General features: G+C 49.5%; 1 protein-coding gene and 1 non-coding gene across 2 annotated transcripts in view; one reads left to right on the top strand and one right to left on the bottom strand.

Annotated features, from left to right (window-relative positions):
• Window positions 1-23876, top strand: part of SLC39A4 (solute carrier family 39 member 4) — a 31485-nt gene that overhangs the window by 1976 nt on the left and 5633 nt on the right. Inside the window, exons 2-10 of the mRNA XM_054984727.1 lie at window positions 11825-12103; window positions 14273-14477; window positions 16049-16407; window positions 17380-17551; window positions 18264-18436; window positions 19584-19742; window positions 20192-20305; window positions 22114-22168; window positions 23029-23181. Of these exons, the coding sequence (XP_054840702.1) occupies window positions 11825-12103; window positions 14273-14477; window positions 16049-16407; window positions 17380-17551; window positions 18264-18436; window positions 19584-19742; window positions 20192-20305; window positions 22114-22168; window positions 23029-23181 (1669 nt within the window). The remainder of the gene's footprint in view (window positions 1-11824; window positions 12104-14272; window positions 14478-16048; window positions 16408-17379; window positions 17552-18263; window positions 18437-19583; window positions 19743-20191; window positions 20306-22113; window positions 22169-23028; window positions 23182-23876) is intronic.
• On the bottom strand, window positions 22705-22777 carry TRNAR-CCG (transfer RNA arginine (anticodon CCG)). The gene has a single exon. It is a non-coding gene; the product is annotated as a tRNA-Arg (tRNA).

Below are 23876 nucleotides of genomic sequence, written 5' to 3'. Positions count from 1 at the left end.
GCGGAGAGGAAGTGACTGGATAAGGTCACTCAGCAAGCTTCCGTGGCAGAGCGAGGATTTGAATTCAGGACTTCCAGATCCTAGTCTGACCCTACTCTACAACCATCACCTCCCACTTCCTGCAGACTGAGGGGGCGAAATCAAAGGTTGGCCACCTTGCCGGTTTCTTGGAAGAAAAGGGTCGGTCTCTGGCCTCTGCTCTTCAGCCCCCCTCCCTATCCCTTCTGGGAATTTCCTCCACAGGCCACAGGATGTGTGAGGAAAGGCGCTTGGTGCTTCACTGCTTCCTGCTTAGCAGGGCCTCCTGAGAGAGTCGGCGGCAGCAGGATGTCATGAGGGGGGCCAGATGTTGAAAATCTTGGGGGAGTGAGTAGGTTATGTCAGTTGAAACGTTCAGCAAAATCTGTGTCACAATATTAAAATTGTACTTTTGGAGTTGGGGACACACCAGACCAGGATTGTGGGGCAAGTTTGCAAATATGTGAAGTTGCAATACAGATAGTGCTCTTGTATGTTTAATAGGTGCAGGATCAGTAGCATTTGTTAAAATCTTTCTCCCCACTATGAAAGGCGCTCCACCTTTGTATCTGGCCACCCTGAGTAAATGCGTGCATGCATGCGTCTATTTGTTGCCTGGAGCATTATTTGTTTAACCCTTTTAGCTGTACATGGGGACAAGTTGTAAGGTCACAGAACTGTTATTGCCTACATTTGCAAGACCTGACTGGTATTTCAGGCTCACCTCAAATCTAGCCAATTATTAACACATCCCCCAGACCATAAATGCACCACATTTCCTGGTACAATCCCCTCTTCCCTTCCCCCATGCAAGTGTTTGAACAAAGAGAAGTCATTTTTAAAAAAAAAAATTGTGAAATTGCACTTTTTTGTCTTTGGAAGAAGCACCTGAGAGATTCAAAGAGTTGTGCACAAAAGGGTGCCCTGAAGCAATGGAAATGCAAATGGACGCGATGGAAACTGCAGGCTGACCTGAAAGTGATCTTCGGGCTGTGGCCAGTTATAGAAATACTCCTCCACCTGTTCTCCCCATCTTCATTTAGCATATTTATACCAAAATGTGTTTGCTGGTTTTAAAATGCTACCATTAAAAGCACTGTAGAAAACTACAGTATGATGCGACTTTTGACGGGGCCTCAGCTGGCTGAAAGTTGCCAACTTTTCCCTGGCAGGGCTCCTGCTCCTTCTGCACCTGCATGATAATAAGAACCGTAGTGGGTAACACTTCCCTGCTTCTTCCTTGATCTTCCTGTCAGTTAATGCATTATATGCTAAATTTCTTCCTGTCCCACATCTGCAGAAATTATGGGGGCCTTGCCAGAACAACAGTTGGCAATGCAAGCTAGGACTAAACGAGCTTCAGTAGTAAAAAGCAAGGCCCTGCTTGGGACATGAAGCTGAGCCAAAGACCCAGTGCTGTCCAATGCATCACAGTGTGCAGCAATTTTAGGTCACATAAAGCTGCTTTATCCTCCATCGGACCTTTGGTCTCTCTCACAGTCAGTATTGCCCACTCTGGCTGGCAGCAGCTGTCCAGGGTTTCATGCAGAGAGGTCTCTCACTTCACCTTCCATCTGGTACTTTTAACTGGAGATTGGGCCCAGGACCTTTTGCATGCCAGGCAGATGCTAGACCACAGAGCCACTGCACCTCTCCTAACATCAGCACCCAGCACGGTAGGCATCTGGGGCACAGGGGCTTGAAGAGGCTAGAGGGGTAGGGAATAAGAGTTGTGCAGAGCTTTAACACACCACAACCACTGGAAGTCCTGTTAATCCCTGCCCTGGTTTTTGAGATTTGCGCAAATGTTTCCAAACTTGCCTTTCCCAAATAAATGATGATGCATCTCAGGCTGCCGAATTTTGTCCCCCAGAGCACCTTCCTTCGTCCTGTGGCAACCTTGCAGAGAAGTCTGGTGTACGGGGTCCTGGGTTTAACAACCACCTGGTGAGCTAGATCCTAAGGTTCACGTTGCTGCCAGCTTCCATAATTTGCATTGTGGATTCTGCTATTTGAATTCTGCTGCCTGAATTCCGGAGAGTCCTGGCTTTCACAATTCAGTGTTGTTGTTTTCAGAACTGCTGTAGCATGGTGATTAAGTGGTTGGGTTGCAAATCATCACTCTGTTGGTTTGACTCCCACTACTGCCATGAGCTCAGCAGGTGGCCTTGAGTGAGCCGCTCCTCTCAGCCCCAGATGGATTGTGGGGGATAAGAATAACACAGACTGGGCACTAATCTGTCTAGAAGCACTCTGATTATTATTATTATGAATTACGGCTGGTAAGAAAGAGCCTTGTTCTCTGGGCCTTTTTGCCACTTGCCCTGCAAAGTGTAAATGCCTGACCCCGGTGTTGCTGCACTCATCCTTTTGGTGCCGTTTCCAGCCTTAACAACTGTGTGTAAAGTCACCCCGGACACTTAATTTCCAAAAACTGGTTCCATGCTCTGCACGAAGTCACAAAGAGATAAGTGCAAAGAGGCCGTCAAACTTGTTTGGCATATTTAGAAAGCTGCAGGTGCAAGATGAAGAAATAAGGGCATCAGTTGATCGCTCTTAAGTCAGGAGGTGTGGACAGTGTCTGGCAGAGGACCCAGTTCCTCCATGGCCCTTCGGGATGCAAGTGTCATTTGATTTGGAACCTCTGTCCAGTTCCCTGGGGCCGTTTCTGGATGAGGGTGGCTCTGACCATGTGCAATGTGTGATCTAGGACTGGGGAACCTGGAATTAAATCACCACGAGGCTCCCCTGGCGTGGGTGACCATTGGCCAGTCACCCTCTCTCAGCCTAATCTACCCCACAGGGTTATTAGGGGGGTATGGTGCCCTGAGCTTCTTCCTGGAAGCACGGGGGTGGGATAAATAGTGTTGTGTAGCGGCTAGAGTGTTGGACTAGGATTTGGGAAAACCAGAGTTCCCACGGGACACATGGGCCAGTCACTGCCTGTGCTGTCACACTGTCACAGGCTTGTTGTGTGAATAAATGGGGAGGGGTGAACCAGGTATGCTGCCTGGAGCTCCTTGGAGGATAATACTAAACAGATAAATGATAGATTTTCTGGAGTGATTGCTGCTTGTTCCCTCTGGGGAGTTGCAAAGGCCAGGAGAGGGCATCTCCTTGGATGCAATCCCTAATATTTTCTCCTCGGAAGCAGCCAATAGGACCTGAGGTGGACTGGGTGAGGGACAGTTTGCTTCCAGACCTCCAGGGACAGATTCTCGTCGAGCCATCTACTCGGTGGTATGTGTTGCCCTGGTTTGGTAGGTCACTGTTTGAGTAATACATGTGTGGTGAGCAAACACCAGTCCTATAGCTAGCATCTCTCAGACTATATACATTTTGGCATGGTATTTTGCTGGAGAAACAAAAAAGAAAAAAAGTTATTTGAGAGTAGAATAATTTTATTCCACTCTTGGATCTCACCCAAGATGTATACTTGGTGGAACTCCAGCTGTATTGGAATGACTGCCCCTGCTGAGCCCCTTTGATTTCGGTGAAGTGGGGGACCATCCTGCTGGATTGCGCCCCATTTGGCCTCTCGATTCAACTGTCTTTAAAGTCACTCCTAATTCACCCCCTAGAGCATCACTTTACCACTTCCGACCAACCTCTCTCCACCCCAAACATCCATTGGTCTTCACGGTTCAGAAGGCCAAGAGGCTGTTTCAAGTTGGCGGCCGTGTTGGTGTGTAGCGGAAGAGCAAGATTCGGGTCCAGCAGCACCTTAAAGGCCAAGTGGGTTTCCAGGTTAGGAGCTTTCCAGAGCCAAAGCTTTCCCTTTATTAGGTAGGAGGAGTGGGAAAAGGAAGGGGTCCTTATAATCCGGAGAGAGGGTGGGAGGGGTATCTTCCCTTTGTTTCAGCTATCAATTGGGGGGAGGGGGAAATCTATGAGGCCTCTTTTATTTTATTCTGCAAGCTCTCTGCACATCAAAAGCATGCAAATATCCTATTCCTTCCTTTGCTGTTTGATCTTTCTGTTTCCAGAAAAAGGATGAAAGGGAACTTGGTTCTTGGTGTTGCCCAAGTTACTCACCTAGGTTCCTGCGGGGGTGTTAGTGAATGGAGGGGTCCTCACCAAAAATCTGGGATCACTAAGGTGATTCTTATGTCCCTAGAGAGAGAGAAATTTTTTTGATGCAAAATAGCTCCATTAATGATTTTTAGCCATGCTGGTTCAGTGGAACCTCCATATTCAGAGGCAGTGTACCTCCGAATATCAGTTGCTGGAGAACAAGCAGCATGAGACAGCAATTGCCCTTCATCTCCTGTTTGTGGGTTTCCCACATACATCAGTTTGGGCACAGGATGCTGGACTAGGTGGACCTTTGGTGTGATGGACGCAGCTGCTCTTGACTGCGCCCGAATATCCCACCGTCCTTCCATTCATTACAGAATGCAAGGGGGTGACTGGGGGGTGTCCTGGGGGTCTCCCATCCAGATACTGATCAGGCTTAGATCTGCTTAGTTTCAGCAGGTTACTGAGGCATGGGCCGTCCATCGGACCTGGGAAATGTTAGCTCCTCTGTGGACATTTGCACCCTTGTGCCGAGCCCTCCCAGTACAATATCTGGGAAGGGGAACAGGCCTACCTTAGTGTGTGTGTTCGTTCGTTCATTCTTCGTTTCCTTCTAGGGACAGCCTGAGGGCCAAACTAGATAATAGTTTGGGATAATAACTGGGGAGATCGTGGGCCATGTTGCCAGCTCTAGGTTGGGAAATTCCTGGAGATTTGGGGGTGGAACCTGGGGAGGGTGGGTTTGGGGGAGGGGAGGGACCTGAGTGGGATATAATGCCATAGAGTTCCCCCACCAAAGCAGCAGTTTTTCTCCAAGGAAACTGCTCTTTGTCACCTGGAAATAAGTTGTATTTCCAGGAGATCTCCTGGCCCCACCTGGAGGTTGGCAGCCCTAGTCAAGCATCCCGTCAGGTAGGAAGCAGTTACTGCGTTCTCCTCGCTCTGTTGCTTTTCTTTGCCCTCACAAAGTTGCTTTGTGGACAGGGCTGGGTCAAGGTATTTTGTTGTCTCAAGCAAGATAACCGTGGCACAGCTAGCTGAATCCAAGTGAAGGCTCAGACCCGGGGAGCGGGGGGGGGGGGCGTTATCTCCCCAGCCCTGCTGCTGAGGTCTCGTATGAAGACAGGCCCCCTGGGGTGCATCCAGGTGCCTGACTCTTAGCTATCTAGTCTTTCGTTCTCTGTCTGACCTGAGAGTCCTCCCCGGGCCGACCCTCCTTGGGGATCCTGCCACACATCTATCTAACCTGTTAGTACTGTACAGCATGCACTTGCCAGTCAAGTTTGGGCTTGCCAGCACCTTTCCTGGACACACCCAGGCTTGTTTTGGCATGGAGCATATTGTACGTGTAACAGATTGTGTCGGGGTTGCAACAATTGGTTGCTTCTCCCTGGCGCATGATTATAAACGTCTGTGAGTCACGCTCGGTGGTGTTTCTTGCATCCCACAAATCCGCTTGCGGCGTAGTCTGCGAGGCAGCCCAGACATACAGGGGGTGGATGGTTCTGTCTGTAGTTCCTAAGGGTACCTCCAAACGAATCCTCCAAATTAAGAGGTAGATCTCTGACACAACATGCAGATCTCTGTGGCCTTTTCCCATTGCTTATGGGACAGGAGAAGGATTCAGAGCCAAACTACAAGTGTCGCCTGACACAGGTTGGACACTAGTCGGCTTCCCTCAAGTTTTGATGGGAAATGTAGGCATCCTGGTCTTGCAGCTGTAATGGAGAGCCAAGCTGTAAAACCAGGGCGCCTACATTTCCCATCAAAACTTGAGGGAAGCCGACTAGTGTCCAACCTGTGTAAGGCGTCACTTGTAGCTTGGCTCTCACCCAGGCTAGGCTGAGTTTGCCCCGGATGTTTTTTCCTGCAGAGCACATCCGTTTTTGTGGGTTTCCCCCTTTGCTTTGGGTTCTGCTGTTGCTGCCAGACATGAGCAGTGGTGGAGAAATTCAGGAGAGGACTCTGCCCCCCGCCTGCCCTCTCTGCCCCTTCCTGTTTCACAATGAGGAGATGCACGGGCAGCCAGCAGAGTCTGAGCCAGGAGGAAAGACGGTTGTGCTGAGCAAACATCGCGCTTGGTCAGCAGATACCTGCTGAAGAGTGCAGACCAAAACAGCAGGCGAGCAATGAGATCCTAGCTGGGCTGGCCCGGGGTGCCAGCCTCCTTGGCACACCCCAGCAAGGAAAAGACAACCCACCGGGCATCCAGACAGTCTGAAGCCAAGAATTAAATTTGGAGGGGGAAAGCAAGGAGACCAGATGCAAAAAGAGAGGGGAGAAGCGCATTTAATTACTATGCTAACCAGGGAGCCCCTTGTAGCTATGCTGGAGGCAGGTGAACCCACGTGTGCTGAATTTCTACCTTCCACACGAGTATTAACAGTGCAGGAGCCCTTTTGTTCTCTGTTGCATCAAGCTCTCTTGGAAACGAGTACTAGAGGGTTTTTTTAAAAAAATATGTAGAGCAGGTTTTTTTAAAAAATTGTATTTGCTCTGTATTTACAAACTAAAATTTGCTTTAAGGATGACGACAAAGCAAGGGGAAGAAGGTGATGGGGGGGGGGAGAATCTACACTCACTTTTTTATATAGGAGCTCAGCTAAGGGGTCGGAGGGTTCAAAGTCGGACTGCCCGTTGCTGTGGGGAAAAACATGCCCTGTCCCTTTAATAGAGACTTAATGAGATGTTATTTACTAGGTGATGTTATTGACCTCCATGCCATGAACAGCTTCAGCTGCTCATTTCTACACAGAGTTCTCTCTTAAAGGGACAGGCTGTGGGCAACCCTTTCCAAGGGTAGCGCATACTCAGAGCCAAGCTACAAGTGAGGAATTACACTTGCCTGGCAAGTGAACAGGCTCAGGTGTATTCCTCCCTGTTCACTTGCCATTCACTTGCGCTCCACTTGATCAAGTGGAGCGCAAGTGAATGGCAAGTGAACAGGGAGGACTACACCTGAGTCTGTTCACTTGCCAGGCAAGTGTAATTCCTCACTTGTAGCTTGGCCCTCAGTCAGACCATTCATCTGTTGCTGTTGGCGCTGCTGGGCAGGAATCTTTCCCAGCTCTGCTCCTTTAGATCCCCCCCCCTTTTAATTCAGGGCAAAAAGATTGAACCTGAAGTCTTTACATGTAAGGTGTGAGCTTTGCTGTGGTCCGTCCTCCTTAAAGCAAAAGTCTTTTTGCTACTGTGACAATTCACCCCCCCCCCCCCCGCAACTTTTTACCAAATGGGAAAATTTAGCATCTTCTCAACATTGAACAGACAGGAGCAAAGAACCCATCTTGTGAGAATCCTGCCAGGTCAAAAGATGATGGGCAACTCACCCCTCTTCAGAAGTGAGTCTTCCAGATTTCAACACACTAGCGATTGGCACGGAGGAAAAAGCCTTCTTGGATAAGAGCACTCTGTCTATCATCTGATTGCTTCAAAGGGTCAATTCACAGGTTAGGAAGTCCCTGTGGCCACCAAATGTCTGTTTTGAGTAGATGTGTTTCAGGGGTTAATGTTTGGACCTCAGTTCTCAAGCACACACAGCTGGGTTCAAATTGGGACTAGAGTATGCAAGGAGAGGGGGCTTAAGGCCCACCACTCACTTTTCCTGACCTGAAATGGGTTCGGTGAGCCACTGTGAGCACAGAACTCCAGGCTTAACAAAGTCCTCTTGCGGCAGCCATGAGAACTTTGTAAAGTGTGAATCGGCCCACTGAAGAAAATTCGGGGGGGGGGAGGGTTTGATGCTGAGACTTGGAACCTGGGGAGTTGGCAAATGGTGCCGTCCGCCTCGAAGCTCAACAGTTGGCCTTGAAGATTTTTCCTTCTGCGCTGCCGTGTTGGCAAGGCCTTACATGCCTGTGGCTCTAGCAGCCAGCAAAGGGCCGTCTGTTCTTTAGCTTGGAAGGCAGGGAGGTCACTGCCAGCCGCCGCTTCCTCATCTCACCCGCCACTGATCTGCCCTCATCCGGAAGTTGGCAACTGCCAACCTGTCATTGTCTGCACTTTGCATCCTGCCGTGCAGCCAGCTCAGCAGGCTGTTATCAAGAGGACAAGAGCCAAGGCTAGCATGGGCTCAGGCCTGGTAGCCTAAGTAGCTCCTGGAACTTGGGACTGTGGGTTCAAGCCCCACCTGGGTTGATTGCGTTTTATCAGATTTTGATAAGAGAGGAGGCCTTCATGCCCAGCGTACAAGTTTCCCAGATAGCCCTTGACTGGGCAGGTCCCCAGCACGGCTTCTCTGAGCGCAGTGCAACCTTTAACAGGCCCCCGTCCCACACACAGAGCAGAACCACAAGTGACAAAAGGCACAGATTGGACACTTGTCAGCTTCCCTCAAGTTTTGATGGGAAATGTAGGCATCCTGGTCTTGCAGCTTGGCTCTCTGACTGCTGTCCAATGAACCTTTCAACTGTCACTTGTCCAACATTCCACCAAGCTGCCTACATTCCCCATCAAAACTTGAGGGAAGCTGACAAGTGTCCAATCCGTGCCTTTTGTCACTTGTAGTTCTGCTGCTAGTCTTAACGGGACGTGGAAGAAAAGTGCCTGTTCTGTCTCTGAAACGATACTAGCCGCGGAAATGGGCTTGCAAGCCTGGCCTCAGCCCGTTTCACGAAAGCATATCCAGTCCCTCTCCCGTGGCTGGACTTTGGCCGACTGCTGCTGAAAACAGGATACTGGGCTAGATGCGTTTTTTCATCTGCTCTGGCAAGGTTCCGCTTTGACACTTTGCCCAAAGAGGGGCTTACTGCTCCCCTCGAAGAGTTCCATCGCATTGGCCCTCAACCCAAGACACAGAGGTGGTTGCAAGCCCCTACAAGCCTTTTGCTACTTTGGGGTAGGATCTGTTGCCAGTGTACATGTGTAGAGAGCAAAGGCGTCGTGTGTTGAGAGGAGCAGTACGGCAGAGGGGCCAAGCCAGGACTCTGCAGCGGAGGAGATTCCTCCAGGCCTCTGACAAGCAGTTTGCCCTGGTGTGTTTACTTCCCTTGGCTGTGCTGCCTGCAGTCCTGCCCTCGACACCATTGACTCTTTGGCCATTTTCACACACGTTGAATAATGCACTTTCAATGCACTTTCGCAATCCTTTGGAAGTGGATTTTTTGTTCCACGCGTGGAAAATCAGTTTCAAATGTTCACTAAAGAGTATTGAAAGTGGATTATCCAACGTATGTGGAAGCAGCCTTTATCTTCCTATCACAGGGCTACGAGTTCACGTGACTTTGTGTCCCATCATTGGTCCCGTGTGTGTGTGTGTGGGGCGGGGGGTGAGCTTGGAAAGGTTGGAAGCTGAAGAGATGCCCCAGAAGGGAGGCAGCAGTCTTCTCCTAGAGCAAACCTCTGCGCGATGTCTGCATTTCAAGCACCAGAAAAGTTCATGCCTGCTATCCCCCTCCCTTTCTCACCTGGCCAGGTGCAGTAAGCTTGGGAGGGGGGTTAGAAAAATGCAGAGTGCATGTTAATGAATGGGTCCCCCACCTTGATCTTTCAGAGACGTGCCAAGTCCAGTGGTTGGAACCACGGGGTTTGTGGCTGTTTGTTCCTGATCCATTTGGCACTGAACACAGCACAGAATGGCTTCTTTTTTCTCCAAGAACAATCAACATGAACAATTAACGTCATTTTTCTACTTCCTCATTTCTTGTGGATGGATTTGTGATAGTTTGACAAATTACCTTTCTGGGAATTCCTCCTCGAAGAGAAAATGGCTCTGCCTCTCTTCTGTCCACTCGCCTTTCAGCCTCCTTGGTTACAAATTGTGCAAAGTTTCTTCTGATAGTTTGAAGAAGCACCACTGGTTGATGTGCCCAGAAAGTGTCCTTTTCATAGTCAAGCTTTCCTGTGTCTGCCCACCCACTGGGCTTCTCATTTTCACGTTCTCACATTGATGAGAATGAGTCTGCCTCCGTTGACAATATTCTATTGTCAGGTAGTGAGTCAGTGAAATAATTCTGTAACAAACCAGCCTTTCTCTTATAATGAACCTATGTCTGCAGGGCTGTCTATGCATTTCTGGGAATCGGCCGTCCTGCCCTGAAGACTACAAGCCAATACATTTATCTGAGTCCTTGTCCTCAATGGGGAAGTCATTTCTACATCAACTTTTAGGGAAGGAAAAACGGAAGCAAGGAGAGAGTTTGCTTGGAATGATGCAATCTTCACCTCTTGCTTGCAAGTGGACCAAGCTGTGCTCATTCTCCCTTGCTGTCCCTTAGGCTTGAACCCCCCCCCCTCCCAGGGCATCTGAATGGCGCTCTGTGTGGGGCAGCCCTTGAAGACTGTCCAGAAGCTACAGTTGGTACAGATTGCTGTGGTCAGAATGTTGACTAGAGTGGCTCATCATGACAGTATCGCTCCAGTCTTGTTCCAATCTTGTTCTGTTTACACTGGCTCCCAATTTACTTCCGGGCCCAATTCAAGGTGCTGGTATTGACCTTTAAAACCCTACGGGACCAGCATACCTTGAGGACCGCCTTCTCCCATGTGAACCTACCCACTCACTCCAGTCATCTTCAGAGGCTTTGCTTTGTCTCTCCCCACCCCCCCCCCATCTGAGGCTACACAGGTGGCAGCCTCAAAAAGGGCCTTCTTGGTTGTGGTGCTGAAACTTGGGAGATTCACCTGTTTCTCTTTGTCATTGTCTTCCACCAGAGCATGAAGATTTTTCTGTTTTGTTTGCATGATCCCAGTAAACTCTTACTGGTCTTCCTCCCTAGTTGTGTCTGTATGCTTTTATTTTATTGTAAAATATTTATATATACACGTTAAATGCCATTTTAATGTTTTAAATGTCCCAATATCTGCTGTGTCTTGGAGACTCTATTTGGGTGGGAAAGTGGCATACAAGTATTATAAATAAGTAAGTAAGCGTGGATTTTCTTGGTCTCATGGTTGTTGTGGGTTTTCCGGGCTGTATTGCCGTGATCTTGGCATTGTAGTTCCTGACGTTTCGCCAGCAGCTGTGGCTGGCATCTTCAGAGGTGTAGCAGTGTGACACTGAGAGATGTCTTTCGGTGCTACACCTCTGAAGATGCCAGCCACAGCTGCTGGCGAAACGTCAGGAACTACAATGCTAGGACCACGGCAATACAGCCCGGAAAACCCACAACAACCATCGTTCTCTGTCCATGAAAGCCTTCGACAATATTTCCTGGTCTCACCCTGCCAAACAGCAGGCATATCTCTTCCTTTCCCCACTGCATGGGCTGTTTTTTAAAAAGACCTTTGGGGGGGGGGGTTTAAAAAAATTTGGAAGTTGACATTTTGATATAGTGAGGGTAGGGTTACTAGTTCCTTGGTGGGAGTGGGGCAAAGTGTTCCCAGCCTCTGCCCCCCCTCCCCCACTGACATGGCCAGCGGGGGGGGGCATGGAGAATTGGCCGAGGAGCTCCGGGGCATGCAGGAGCGCTCCAGGGCTCTTCCTTGTTGTACCAGGAATGCAAAGTATTATTTTTTAATTTAGACCCCTCCGTTCTCCCCAGTGGGAACCCAAAGTGGCTTACATCATTCTGGCCTCCTCGATTTTATCCTCACAACAACCTTGTGAGGTAGGCTAGGCTGAGAGTGTGTGACTGGCTCAAGGTCACCCACACAGCTTCCATGGTAGAGCTAGGATTTGAACCTGGGTCTCCCATATCATAGTCAGACACTCTGACCACTAAACCACACTGGCTTTCAATATGAGAACTATGGACTGTAATAACTTTTAGTATCATGTAGAGTTTGCAAGCTTTGGAGCCACATACCATTCTTCATCAGATAGCATGACTCCACTCTCTCTGTCTTACAGTGCATCTCTGCTGCAGATATTTTTGCACTCCTGGGGAAGAAACCACCTGCCGATAATGCCAATCTCACGTCCTCAGAGATGCTGCCCTTCTCTGCCGGCCTGGTGGTCTACTTCAGTGATCCTGTGGGGGCCTGCCAGGAGGTGGCGGAGGGCCACTGGGTGGCTGAGGTCCAGGCTTTCCAGACCAGATTCTTAGACAGCAACCCCGCTGGAGGACCAACGAAAGAGAAAGTGGCTGAGTTGATGGGAACCATCCAGAAAAATGTCGTGAGCCAGACGGTAAGAAGGATGAAAGCCTCTGTGAGCAAATACGCCAACAAAAGAGCAGTCGCAGCAGGTCAAGCCAATGGTCCGTCTAGTCCAGCGGTCTGCTCCTCTCAGTAGCCAACCAAGTGTCATGTCTGTCTGTCTACATACATGCCACGACTGTGTTGCTGACATTGGCTGTTTCCACACACGTTGAATAATGCACTTTCAGTGCACTTTAGTTATCCTTTAGAAGTGGATTGTGTGTTCCACACACGAAAACCCAGTTCCAAATGATCACTAAAGAGCATTGAAAGTGCATTATCCAACGTGTGCGGAAGCAGCCATTTACGGTTTACTGCGGATGCCATGTTTCATTGTGCTACTGTATTAATGTGTATTAATTAATATGCACACTCTCTCTCTTCCGGCATAACTGTGTCGCGGAGGTTACTGAGGACCCGTGCAAGGGCCTCGTTCCTTATCTTAGAGAAGTATGCGAGTCTCGGATGTCTAAATGCCAGTTTCAGCTACTCTCCCCAGATGCTGGGAATAAGTTGTTGTCTACCTGATACATAGTCGTAACTAAGTAGATTCTCACAGAACTTGTGTAAGCTTGCGCGCCAAAACCCTAACTGTCATTTGGAGCGTGGGAAAATGAAGTATAACAGAGATTGCCTGATTGGAATTGCCACTTCTGTCAAAATCTGTGATGGAGTTCAGACCAGAACTGAATGGATTCTAATAAAGCCTTCTCTGCTGGAACCAATGTGTGTTCACTGTAGGTGGGCTTAAGGGATCTACCTGCCAGGGACTGACACCAAGCCTCCTCTGAAAGCCTATAAGCAGGGTTTGGAGGTCAGAGTCTGCTCACGTTGTTGCCCCCCAGTTCACTGCCTCTGAACATGGAGGCTCTGTTTGGTCATTGTCTCTACAAATCTGTCAAATTCTCTTTTAAAGCAAACTAAATTAGTGGCCACTGCTAGGGGCATTGGTTCCCTCCCCACCCCAGTTGCAGGCATGTAATAAGCTTGTGTGTCATGCCAGAGGATAGTCTATAAATGTATTAATTTGGCTTATAGGGAAATTATATGACTCAGCATCTACAGTACAGAGTTTTCGCAGGGGGGAATTATATAAATCGAGACCAGAAATATTATAATTTTTTTTTAATTAAAGGTCTGTATGTTTTAAAAATATGTTTGCATAGGTGGCTAGGAAAGAGGGATGGTACCAAACACTGGAAAACTGGATCTAGAGTGGCCATTACCTTTCATTCAAGCCTCCAGTGCCTTTTACAACTGCATGACGCACAGGCATTCTAGTGTGGGGCTTTTCCTGTCATAGTGATGAGTTGATGGGAAAACCTTTTACCTGTTGTTGTATTTCTGCTTATCGACTAACTTTTAAGGAGCCCAGAAAGAAAGAAGAAAGGATTTTTTTTGGCAAGTCCACTCAGTTATTCTTCAGAATTGTTTGGTTGTTATCTGGCTCCAGAGCGGGCGGCAGATATCTAGGAGTGGCTGAAAATGTGTTTAAAAATTAGATGTAGCTGGTCTAGACCACAGCCTATGCTAAGTGATGGTTTGCGCTGAAATGAGCAGGTGGAGACACCTTCAGAGAGGCATCGAGAGGAAAATTCCAGACTGGAATGTCAAAGTGGCCCCAGAGCCATGTCGCCTCTGGCTGAGTCAAGCACTCTTTGAAGCTCAGCCGCTGCTGCCGTCACTGCTAAAACTTGGCTCAGCCAGCAGCCCACCAGAACAGCTGTGGACGTGTCCGTTCCCAGCAAGTGAAAAAGTTCATTTGCCTGGAGGGCAAATGCTCCCATTTCACAGGAGAACTCTCAGGCTCCGCCCCCTGAGTCCTACTATAAATCTTCATGGCTGCCAATGGCATAATCATTTCGGGAAAAGTCTAACCATCTGGTCAAGACCTCGAGAAAAAAAAGTCTTATGTTGTCAAGATCTCAAGAGCCTCATTTTAAGCATAAACTGCTATCTTTTGTTGTTGTTTTTAAAAAGCCCTCAAATGTGCAATTTCCCCCCATTGCTTGCTTGCTAAAAGCCCAAACTTTTTCCCCGTCTTGCTGCTCTCCCCGCTTGCCATATCTCTGTCTTACCATATAATGGAACCATGTTCTGCTGCGAAATCCCAGGGGGGAGGAGCCTGCTGTTGGACTAGCCCTCTCCCTCTTTTCAGTCCTGCGCAGGGGTGGCCCAGATCGTTAAGAACAGTACAGCCATCTCCCGCCGAGTGGCATCTGATCCAGCGGGGCAAGTCTTAGTAACCATAGCCTACCATGTGCTGAAGGGCGGCTGCTTCCATGCTCTCCCTTCAGAGCGCTACTTTCTGGACTACATCTATTGGCGGTACGGCAACGAGACCCAAAACCTGACACTGGCAGGTAGGTCAAAGGAACTTTGCACCCAGTTGGGGATTGTGATGTGAGGGCAGGAAGACAACGGCCATCGGACCTGTTTGTGGGTTTTCCAAGCCCTGAGGCTGGCGACGGTCACATTTAATTCTTGTCCTTTCTTCTGAGAAGGCTCATTTTGCAGGACTTCTCTGCAGTAAAAGGAGGATTTTTATATATATAAATAATAAATAAATAAAATAAATATGAGGAATCCTCAAGGGTTTCTTTAAAAATCCTTTTAATCCATGCTGACTCAGACAGGGGCCAGCTAGATGCCTCTAGGAAGTCACAAGTCACTTTCCTTGGTTATCGCAGCATCTGGTATTCAGAGGTATACTGTTCCTGAACATGGAGGTTCCATTTAGCTGTCTTGGTTATCACCAGTTGGTAGGTTTGTTCACCATGAATTTATCTAACCCTTTGCAAAGCCATCTAAGGGCTCAACCAAATGTAAAGGTGGGTGATCTGTGAATAGATTTCCCAATTTTTTTTAAAAAACCCAGTTAATATAATCAGGAGGGAATAAATTTGAGTGGAGGTGGAGGGGTATTTCCTGCTGTCTCCTTTCGCCTCACTATTATTTGCCTTATGTAGGAACACATACCACTGCCTGTATAATGCCTGTAGGTTTTCCCATGTGCTGAGAAGATCAGGAACATGGCCTGGTGCCTGTGCCAGGGCCTTGATGGAGACCCCGTCGGCTGCAGCTGCTTTTTATTTTTTTGAACAATATTTTGATTAGGAGTTTTCCAGATAAGCCAAAGACAAAAATAAGCAGCCACAAAGAGCCTGAAAAAGACCGCAGGAGATCTGATTACACTGTCTGGTCTCTAGTTTGGCCCTCACCTGATGATGGTGCATTCTGTGAGTTCGTTCTGCCTCTCTGGGAGGCACCTGGGTGTGGTGTGGCTGCTGAACCTGACCCACAAAAAGCAGAAGGAATGTGACCAGCTCAGCGCTGCTTGCATATCTCTGAGAGAGCTGTTGGCGTTTCATGACGAAGAAACTGAGCTGTTAACTGGGGAACCTCAGAACCAGGCTGGATCCATGGCATTTGGTGCTTGTGTGCGCCTTGGAGGAAGAGCACAATTTGAGTCCATTAGCACCTTCAAGACCAACAAGATTTCCAGGTTGTAAGCCTTCGGGAGTCAAAGCTCTCTTTGTCAGATACCAGAAGGGAGCTTTAACTCTTGAAAGCTTATACCTGTGAAATATTGTTGGTCTTTAACATGCTACTGGACTCGCTCTTCTACTGCAGACAGAGATAGCTACTCACCTGAAAGTATCCTATTGGAAGAAAAGCAAGAGAGAAATAGGACAGATGGCCTGTATTTCTCAGCCTATTTATAATAATTCAGAATGCAAATGACAATAGGGTTGTTGAAAAGATGGTGCAAAGTATGTGGCAGTAGATTTCAAACCAGACAAAAGGAAGTACTGCTTTACATAACAGGTAGCTGACATGTGGAACTCACTGCCACAAGACATGGTAATGGCCAACAGCCCAGAGTTACGGGGATTGTTTGTCTCAGTGTCTGTCTCCCTCTGTGTTTACACAGACTTGACCAAAATGATGAGGCAGTTGGCTGTAGGGCCTGAGGCATCCCATGCGGACCATGACCACAGCGATTCGGAACACGACGGCCATGCGCACGACGGCCATGCGCACGACCACCCTGACGAGGGGGCGACACACAGTCATCAGGACGGGCATGATCATAGCGACCACGAGGACCATCACCACGGCAACGAAACGGACCATCACCACGGCAACGAAACGGACCATCACCACGACCATGAAACGGACCATCACCATGGCAACGAAACGGATCACCACCATGCTAATGAAACAGTCCGTCACAGGCGAAGCATGCCTAGTCCAGAAGCGCAGGATGTCCACTATCAAATCTGGGACACGGTGAGGAGTAGAATCCGTCCTCACCTGCTCAAGAGAGGTGTTCCGCTCCTTAGAGTCCAGGCCAGATTTTCTAAAAAAAACCCATGTGGCTAAAGGCCAAATTAGACATTACGGCACCCCTGAGTTTGCTATAGAGAGTTGCTGCCATTTTGGATCAGAGAGTTCTTGGTGGAAATTCCTTTGAACGGTGCTGCAAGGGCCTGGTTTGGCTTGGAAAAACAGCATGGGGGGGGGCGAGAGTGGGGCGAGCCCCTCCCTCAGCAAATCTGGCCCCTGCAGCACTTCCTGCTCCAATATGACAGCGAGTCCCAGTGGCAGGCTTGAGGATGCCGTAATGTCTAGTTTGGCCGTAAGAGGCTGACCATCACTGCGTAGTGAAGGGCTTGTCCTTGCAAAGGACAGTGGGACAGCAGTAGGTTGATCGGGCTGTGTTAGACTGATCAGTGAAAGCTGCCAAACTTGCTGCATCCTCAGCAAGGGAATGGACCGATTGGGATCATGTGTTGCAGTTGAGAGTCACAAGGGATTGCCTTTACTCGGAAAGCCTCAGCCCCCTCTTTGAGCCGTCGCTGCTCAGTGACGCGGGAAGTGTCTGACCTTCTCTTCCAGGCCAAACCTTGCTTGGGGTGACAGAATACCTTCAACCATCCTTGGCCAGGGCAAGAAGAAAGTCAGCCAGAGCCCCCTTCTCTCCTTGCTCAGATTTGACATGGCGTTGGTTGCACTTTTGACAAGCAACAACCAGGAAGAGTTGCCAAGTGTCCAGGATAGGGTTAAAAAAAAAGTCCCTAACAATAGCATAATGCAAGGAATAAGCAAGGAAGCCTTTCCACAATTTAGACATAGGCATTACCGCCCACTAATTGCTATACATCCAATTACTGTTGAGGCTGTCCTGAAAAGACGGTGCCCTCACTCTCCATCCAGCCCACAGGTGTGAATGACTCACCTTGCTGGCACATTTATTTCTAGGTCTGCCTCAGCTCCAGCGACCTCTTTGAGATCTACGGCATTGAGGATGGCGCAGGAGTATCCCGCACGGATTTCACTCGCCTGAGCCCAGCTCTGGTTCAGCAGCAGCTCAGCAAGGCCTGCTCTGCCTCTCGGGCTGCCTCTCCCGGTGGGCGCCTCTCTGATGCAGAGCGTGAGTCCATCCCATGAAGTCCTTTGGGCCAGGGTGCATTCTAAGGGAGAACTGCGATCAAATCAATGTGTGGGGTGGGGGAGCCTGATTTGGATTGGGGGTGGAGCAGGGGGGGGGTGTTATTTTTTATTTATGTTATTTGTAGTTTGCCTTTCTCACTAAGGCTCAAGGTGGTTTACATAGTATAAGTCAATAAAAACATTGGCTAGGACATTCAATAAACAGTAAAATAGGGTAAGGACAGTAGAAATTTGGAAACAAGCAGAAATTCGGATATAGAGGTTTTTTTTAAAAATGCCGAAACACAACATAAGCAGATTGATATAACATATTAAACAAATGCGGAAGTATCCAGTGGGGGCACAATTACAGCAACGGTCGGTACGCAGTAGTATAGTCTACAGACCCTATCCCTTCAAAGGGGCTGGTGCAGGAGAATGTCCCAGCATATCATACCCTATAATTGTGGTAAACCCCCAGGGCCAAGTAATTCCAGGGCTTGGAATGCCTCTCTCTGTACGTCTGCAGATTTACTGCCAGGATGATATTGTCCTTGATTTGGAACACCGCGTGGGAAAAGTGGACCTCTGTTGGCCCCAGGGCTTCTCCAGAGGAACTGCAAGCAGCCGTTTCACTCACTCTGCAGCCTTGTCTCTGTCTATCCAGTGCTATTCCTCCCTTTTCTTCATCACAGCTTCCTTTCCCCTCCCAGGGTACCTGTACGGCTCGCTGGCCACTCTGGTGATCTGCTTGTGTGCCCTCTTTGGCATCGTGGTCCTCCTGTGCACGGCTTGCATCAGCACCTACCAGTATGTGATCCAGACTTTTGTCAGCTTGGCTGTGGGCTCGCTCACCGGAGACGCCATGCTGCATCTGATCCCCACGGTCAGCACAAAAGGGGCTGAGGCACTGGGGTGTGCCTGAGGTTTGGGGGCTGGGTGTATGTGTGCGCGTGTCTTATGGGAGACAGAGATGGAAAGGCAGCTTGCCTGTGCCGGTGTGCAGAGCCAGCCAAGGCTAGCGATGCCTCTTTTTGGAGGTTCTTTAAGCAACATTATTGGCTGGAGCAAAGCAAAACTGAACTAGTCCTGGGCAACCGGATGAGAATTGATCTCGCTAAAACACAAGCTATAAAACCAGAGTACGTCTCAGCCTGCGCCTCCTTAAACACTAAGGCTGCCAACTGGCCAGGGAGGGGGACTGTTCGGTCTTGCTATCTAAAGGGCAGTAACAGGAGTAGTGGGTGAGCTTGCCTTTGCTCGAGTGCGATAGCTTGAACGTGTAATAGATCGTTCCTGAACTAGCTTGGGGGATCGAAGCAGGAGATGGGGCAACCAGGTGGAGCCTCTAACTAGCAACACAGGTACAGAGTGCAAGATGTGCAAATCCGTCTAGCAGGAGATACTCTCAGACTGGCTGGTAGCATCAGTTAGTACCCAGAGAGAAATTTGGTTCATCGTCATGTCTTCTGTGCAGGCACACATGGGAACTGCGCATGCGCAGGCCAGCCTGCGCATGCGCAGTTCCCATGTGTGCCTGCACAGAAGAGCACTTGATGAGCAACAGTTACAAGTAAGTGTTTACTCCCCAGAAGTAAGGAAAAGGGGCGTCATCGTTAGCCGGAGACCCGGGATGGCCATAAGTTCTTCTGCCCTCCCGTGACCCAAGGAAACTGGGCTTGTACTCGGGAGGATCGTTTCTCCCCAGTTTTGCTTTAGCGATTATTCCAGAGTGCTTTCTTAAGAACTGCAGCCCTTAAAACACGCCCCACGGTGTTCCGCCATTCTGCAGACTGGGACAGGAATACGGCGCAGGAGTAAGGATGCCGGGCAGCCTCACAAGGGCCGTCATATGGGCAAAGGGCATCGGGGTTCCCGTTGCCTCCTATGCGGTCCGCTTTCTCTGCTGGGGTTCTTCATCGGACAGAGCAACGTCACCTGACTGCACGTAGCTAGTTGCAGAGGTGAAGCAGGCCTCTGCCCCCTTTCTCTTGGCTCCCCAGTCAAGCTTCATCTTCCCGTTTCCCTTGCAGTTCCTGGGCCTCCATTCCCACGGCGAAGGCCACGCGCATGAGCCCCACGGAGCCGAGGATCAGAACATGCTCTGGAAACTCCTGGCCGTGCTCGGCGGGTTCTACCTTTTTTTCCTCCTGGAGAAGTTCTTCATCCTTGTGGGACACTCGGACTGTGAGGTGGGTTCACTTAGGCCAGCTGGGGAGGGCCCCCTGTGCCACGGACAGCAAAAGAGAGGCACCACAAAGGGAGTACTCGATTAGAGCTGGCTGCAGGGGGGGGTGTGGATGGGACATGATGCTCGGACATGAAGCACACACAGCCCTCATGGAATTTTTGCACAGCCAGCACTTCAAGAGTTGCAAAGTTACAGCCAATCTTCTGAAGATGCTGCCCTAGCTGTGTCATCTTGCCCCCCCCCAGTTAATTGCTCCCTCCCCCAAATCACTTTGCTTTGCTTGGGAGGAAGGTTTTCTGCTTTGGAAGCCCTTTCCCCTTAGCCCCAGGTGGAAGGCTCTCTGGACATGGTCAGAAGCGCTGTTTTCTTGCTTACTAAAATGCTGGTTCTGAACAAGCGAAGGGCTGAACCGTACTCAGATGGGTGTTCCTGTTCTTCGTCTGTCCCCAGGAGGAATCCGATTCTCACAAGGGACACCAGTGTGACCATGGCATGTCCCTGCAGCTGTACCAAGACGAGATGAAGAGGAGGAAGCAAGAGAAAGGAGCTTCTCATGCGGACCTGGTAATTGCTCACCGATCTCGAGCATCTCCTAAAAGTGTTGTGTTCCCTCCCCCCCATGGCTGCTAAAATGCCAGCCTTTTAAATAGGCGTGTCAACCTCCAGGTGGAAAATCACCCAGAATTACAACTGATCTTGGTCGACAATGATCAGTTTCCTTGGAGAAAGAGATCCAGAGGAGTTAGCCATGTTAGTTTGTAGTTGCAAAATAGTAAAGAGTCCAGTAGCACCTTTAAGACTGACCAACTTTATTGTAGCATAAGCTTTTGAGAACCAAAGCTCTCCTCGTCCTGAACCAAAGCTCTCCTGACGATGCATCTGACAAAGAGAGTTGTGGTTCTCGAAAGCTTATGCTACAGTAAAGTTGCATCTGACGAAGAGAGCTGTAGTTCTCAAAAGCTTATGCTACAGTAAAGTTGCATCTGATAAAGAGAGTTGTGGTTCTCGGAAGCTTATGCTACAGTAAAGTTGCATCTGATGAAGAGAGCTGTAGTTCTCAAAAGCTTATGCTACAGTAAAGTTGCATCTGATGAAGAGCTGTGGTTCTCGGAAGCTTATGCTAGAATAAACTTGGAGGAAAAGGCATTTTTGGAGGAAAGACTCTACAGCATCAAGTCCCTGCTGAGCTCTCTCCCCTCCCACAAGCTACACCCTCCCCAGGCTGCACTCCAGAATCTCCAGGAATTTCCCATCCTAGAGTTGGCTTCCCTATGGCCTTGAACCTATCTCGATCTACGGATGCCTCCTGCCTCCTCAGTCTCCCTGTTAGGAGATGGCTTGGGGGCACAGGATGGTTTAAGTGCGGCAATTCTCCCACCCCAATAAAACCATGAACTGCTGTTGTAAACTGAAGGTTCTGCTCCTTTGATCCTGGAGACAATGGCCATGTATGCAGCCACAGAGATCTTATCTCTGATACTCAGAGGCTGTTGGAGAGCAGGGAGGGATAGTCCAAAACCAGTGGCTGTTTTCAAGGCAGTGATGGCCGCAATTTCCTTGAGAAGAAAGCAGATCACGGAGTTCCCCTTAGTGGAACAAACGGTGTCTTTTCCTCCATTGTGCAAGAATCTTGCAAGCCCTGACCTAGTTGCCAGAGCAAGCTTTCTTAGCCCCACCTAATGGTTGGAAAAGAAATAGCTCTACTGGAGTGGGGGAGAAGGGAGTAGTTGTTACGCGACTTACCAACAGGGACATCAATGCAGGTATTCGTCAACAAATTAAAGTAAAATAGTAATCGTAGTTTTACCAAATTGCAGGGCAATGGTTAGGATGCATTTCATCATTTACCAAAAAAAATTACGGGATAATTAAAAAAAGGCCCTGAAAACAAGTTTACAAAATGGGAGTGATACGGTGTTGCTTACCATTAAAGGCATCAGAGATCATACCCAGTATGTGCCTCTGGCAAGCCAGACACACCATGCAGGTGGACCCAAGGAAGAATCGTATCCCCAGGGACAAAGTACTGCGGTTTGAATTCTGGAAAAATGCAATATCCTCAGAATGGAAGTATAGCCTCCATGGCATATAGACTGAGTGCAGCAAACAAGTTTTGAAATGTGTGTTTGTTATGCAAAACATGGTTGTGCACAAAGGCTTCTAGCAGCATGGAGACCAGAAGATGGTGGGGGGGGGAGCAGCTATTCCCCCCCCCCCCGCTTTTGCTCTCACCTGGAGGCTCAGAAGCTGACCAACCGAGGACTGGAAAATAAGCAACTTGGGAAGGCAGGCCCCCTTTTTCTGGAACTTATAGCTGCACATCAGCCAACATCCTCTCACATTCCCCATCCGTCTGTCTCTTCTTCCTACAGGTGGCTGCGGAGGAGGCCGATTTCAACCCGAAGCGGAAGAAGGAGCGCACTCGGGGTGAGGGGAAGCGTTGTGCTCGCCAGCTGTCCTGAACGCCTCTTAAGGTTTCCCCGGAATGCCCCCCCCAGGGCAAAAGACATACTCAGACAGACACTCTCCCCTCCCTCTGCTGCATTGATCTTTACATTCTCTACATCCTCGGGAGCAGTTGCTGCAGTCTGGGGCTGTGCAGGGTCTGCAGTTTGCATCCTGTTGCTTTAATGTGTCCAGTCCTGAGGGTCCGAACCCCTCCTCCCAGTTCCTACCAGCAAAAACAATCCTTCCTTGTGTCTGGGTCACTCACATGGTATCTTCAGAAGCAGAAGTGAAAGCAAAACCCACACCAACCATCTCCTCTGAGTCCATCTTTCCTGCTCTCCACACCTCAGAAGCTACATCAGCCCCTGAAACGTCTGACTTCCCTGGAGAGCCGCTCCTCTGCCCATCGGCCACCCTTCACTTGCCGCTGTCTCCCAGGACGGCAGGGCACTGCCCTCTCTCCCCCCATTCATACATGTGAAAAATAAGGGAGCACTAAATAAAGAACAACACACCGACCCAGGTGGGACTTGAACCCACAATCCCCAGCTCCGGAGGCTGATGCCTTATCCATTAGGCCACTGGGCCTTTTCTGAAGCAGCTCTTTTAAAGTCTGCATAACAAATGGTGCTTTGTATTACTGACTGAATCCCCAGCACTGGGTCCCCTTGGAAGTGTTGCTGGCTGCTTAGGGAGCATTCAGCATTGGTCTCTGCTTTCCAGAAGCAGCCCCAGATGCCACTTTGCCATTCTGCAAGGGCTGGCATCAGCTGGCTGGGGGTGGGGGCGGGTAATACAGGACCTCACCTGCATTAACTCCCCCCCCTTTCCTCCCACAGAGATGCGTATGCTGCCGTACATGATCACCATTGGGGACGGCATCCACAACTTTGCTGACGGGCTGGCCATCGGGGCTGCATTCTCTTCCTCATGGAAGACCGGACTGGGCACCTCGCTGGCAGTCTTGTGCCACGAATTGCCACATGAGCTAGGTGGGCATGAAGGTGTCAGCGGGTGGACATTCATGCCAGTGGGACTGGCGGTGGTGGATAGGGTTGGCGGCTGGAGCTGGCAGCAGGGCAGAAGAGTTTGCAGGGCAGGAACAATCTTTTCGATGTCATTCTGAGGTGGAACTCTGCAGTTCACCCAAATTCTGTGGTTAAACAGTAAGAGTGGAGGAGAATCCTAGAGGGTCACCTCAGGGTGATGATGCAACTTCCCGTTTTTTGCCAGAAGTGCATTGACGCAACACTGAGAAGCTCCCTTCATTATTCTCGCACCGTCCTGTTATGGGAATGGGAGAAGGGGGACAGCCGGGAGGTTTCCCACATTAGCAGGAAACCTGGCCCCTGCAGTGGAGGGATTGGGGGTACCTGGGGAGGAACTTGGAAGTCCGTTTTGAGTGACCTTCCCCTTCTGCCCTCCTGGGAGATGGTCAGAGATTTTGCATGCATGGCTCAGCTAAGGCGATCTCTAGGGACAGACCCATGTAGATGTGTGCGTGTTGGGGTAGGAGAGGACTTAGAACCTGGCCAGATTCTGTATACTGCTGGTCAAGCATCAGATAGGTGAATGTCTGTGGAAAGTTTTACATATAACACGTGCAAAAACAATTTTTTTTCTTCACGGGGTTGGATACAAGCAACTTTTTTGTTAATGAAAAAGGGAGGACGGGGACCTCTTTGAC

This window comes from Eublepharis macularius, chromosome 7 (genome assembly GCF_028583425.1).
Source record: "Eublepharis macularius isolate TG4126 chromosome 7, MPM_Emac_v1.0, whole genome shotgun sequence".
NCBI lineage: Eukaryota > Metazoa > Chordata > Lepidosauria > Squamata > Eublepharidae > Eublepharis > Eublepharis macularius.
The sequence above is the reverse complement of the archived record's forward strand: the minus strand, read 5'-3'. Positions and strand labels throughout refer to the sequence as shown.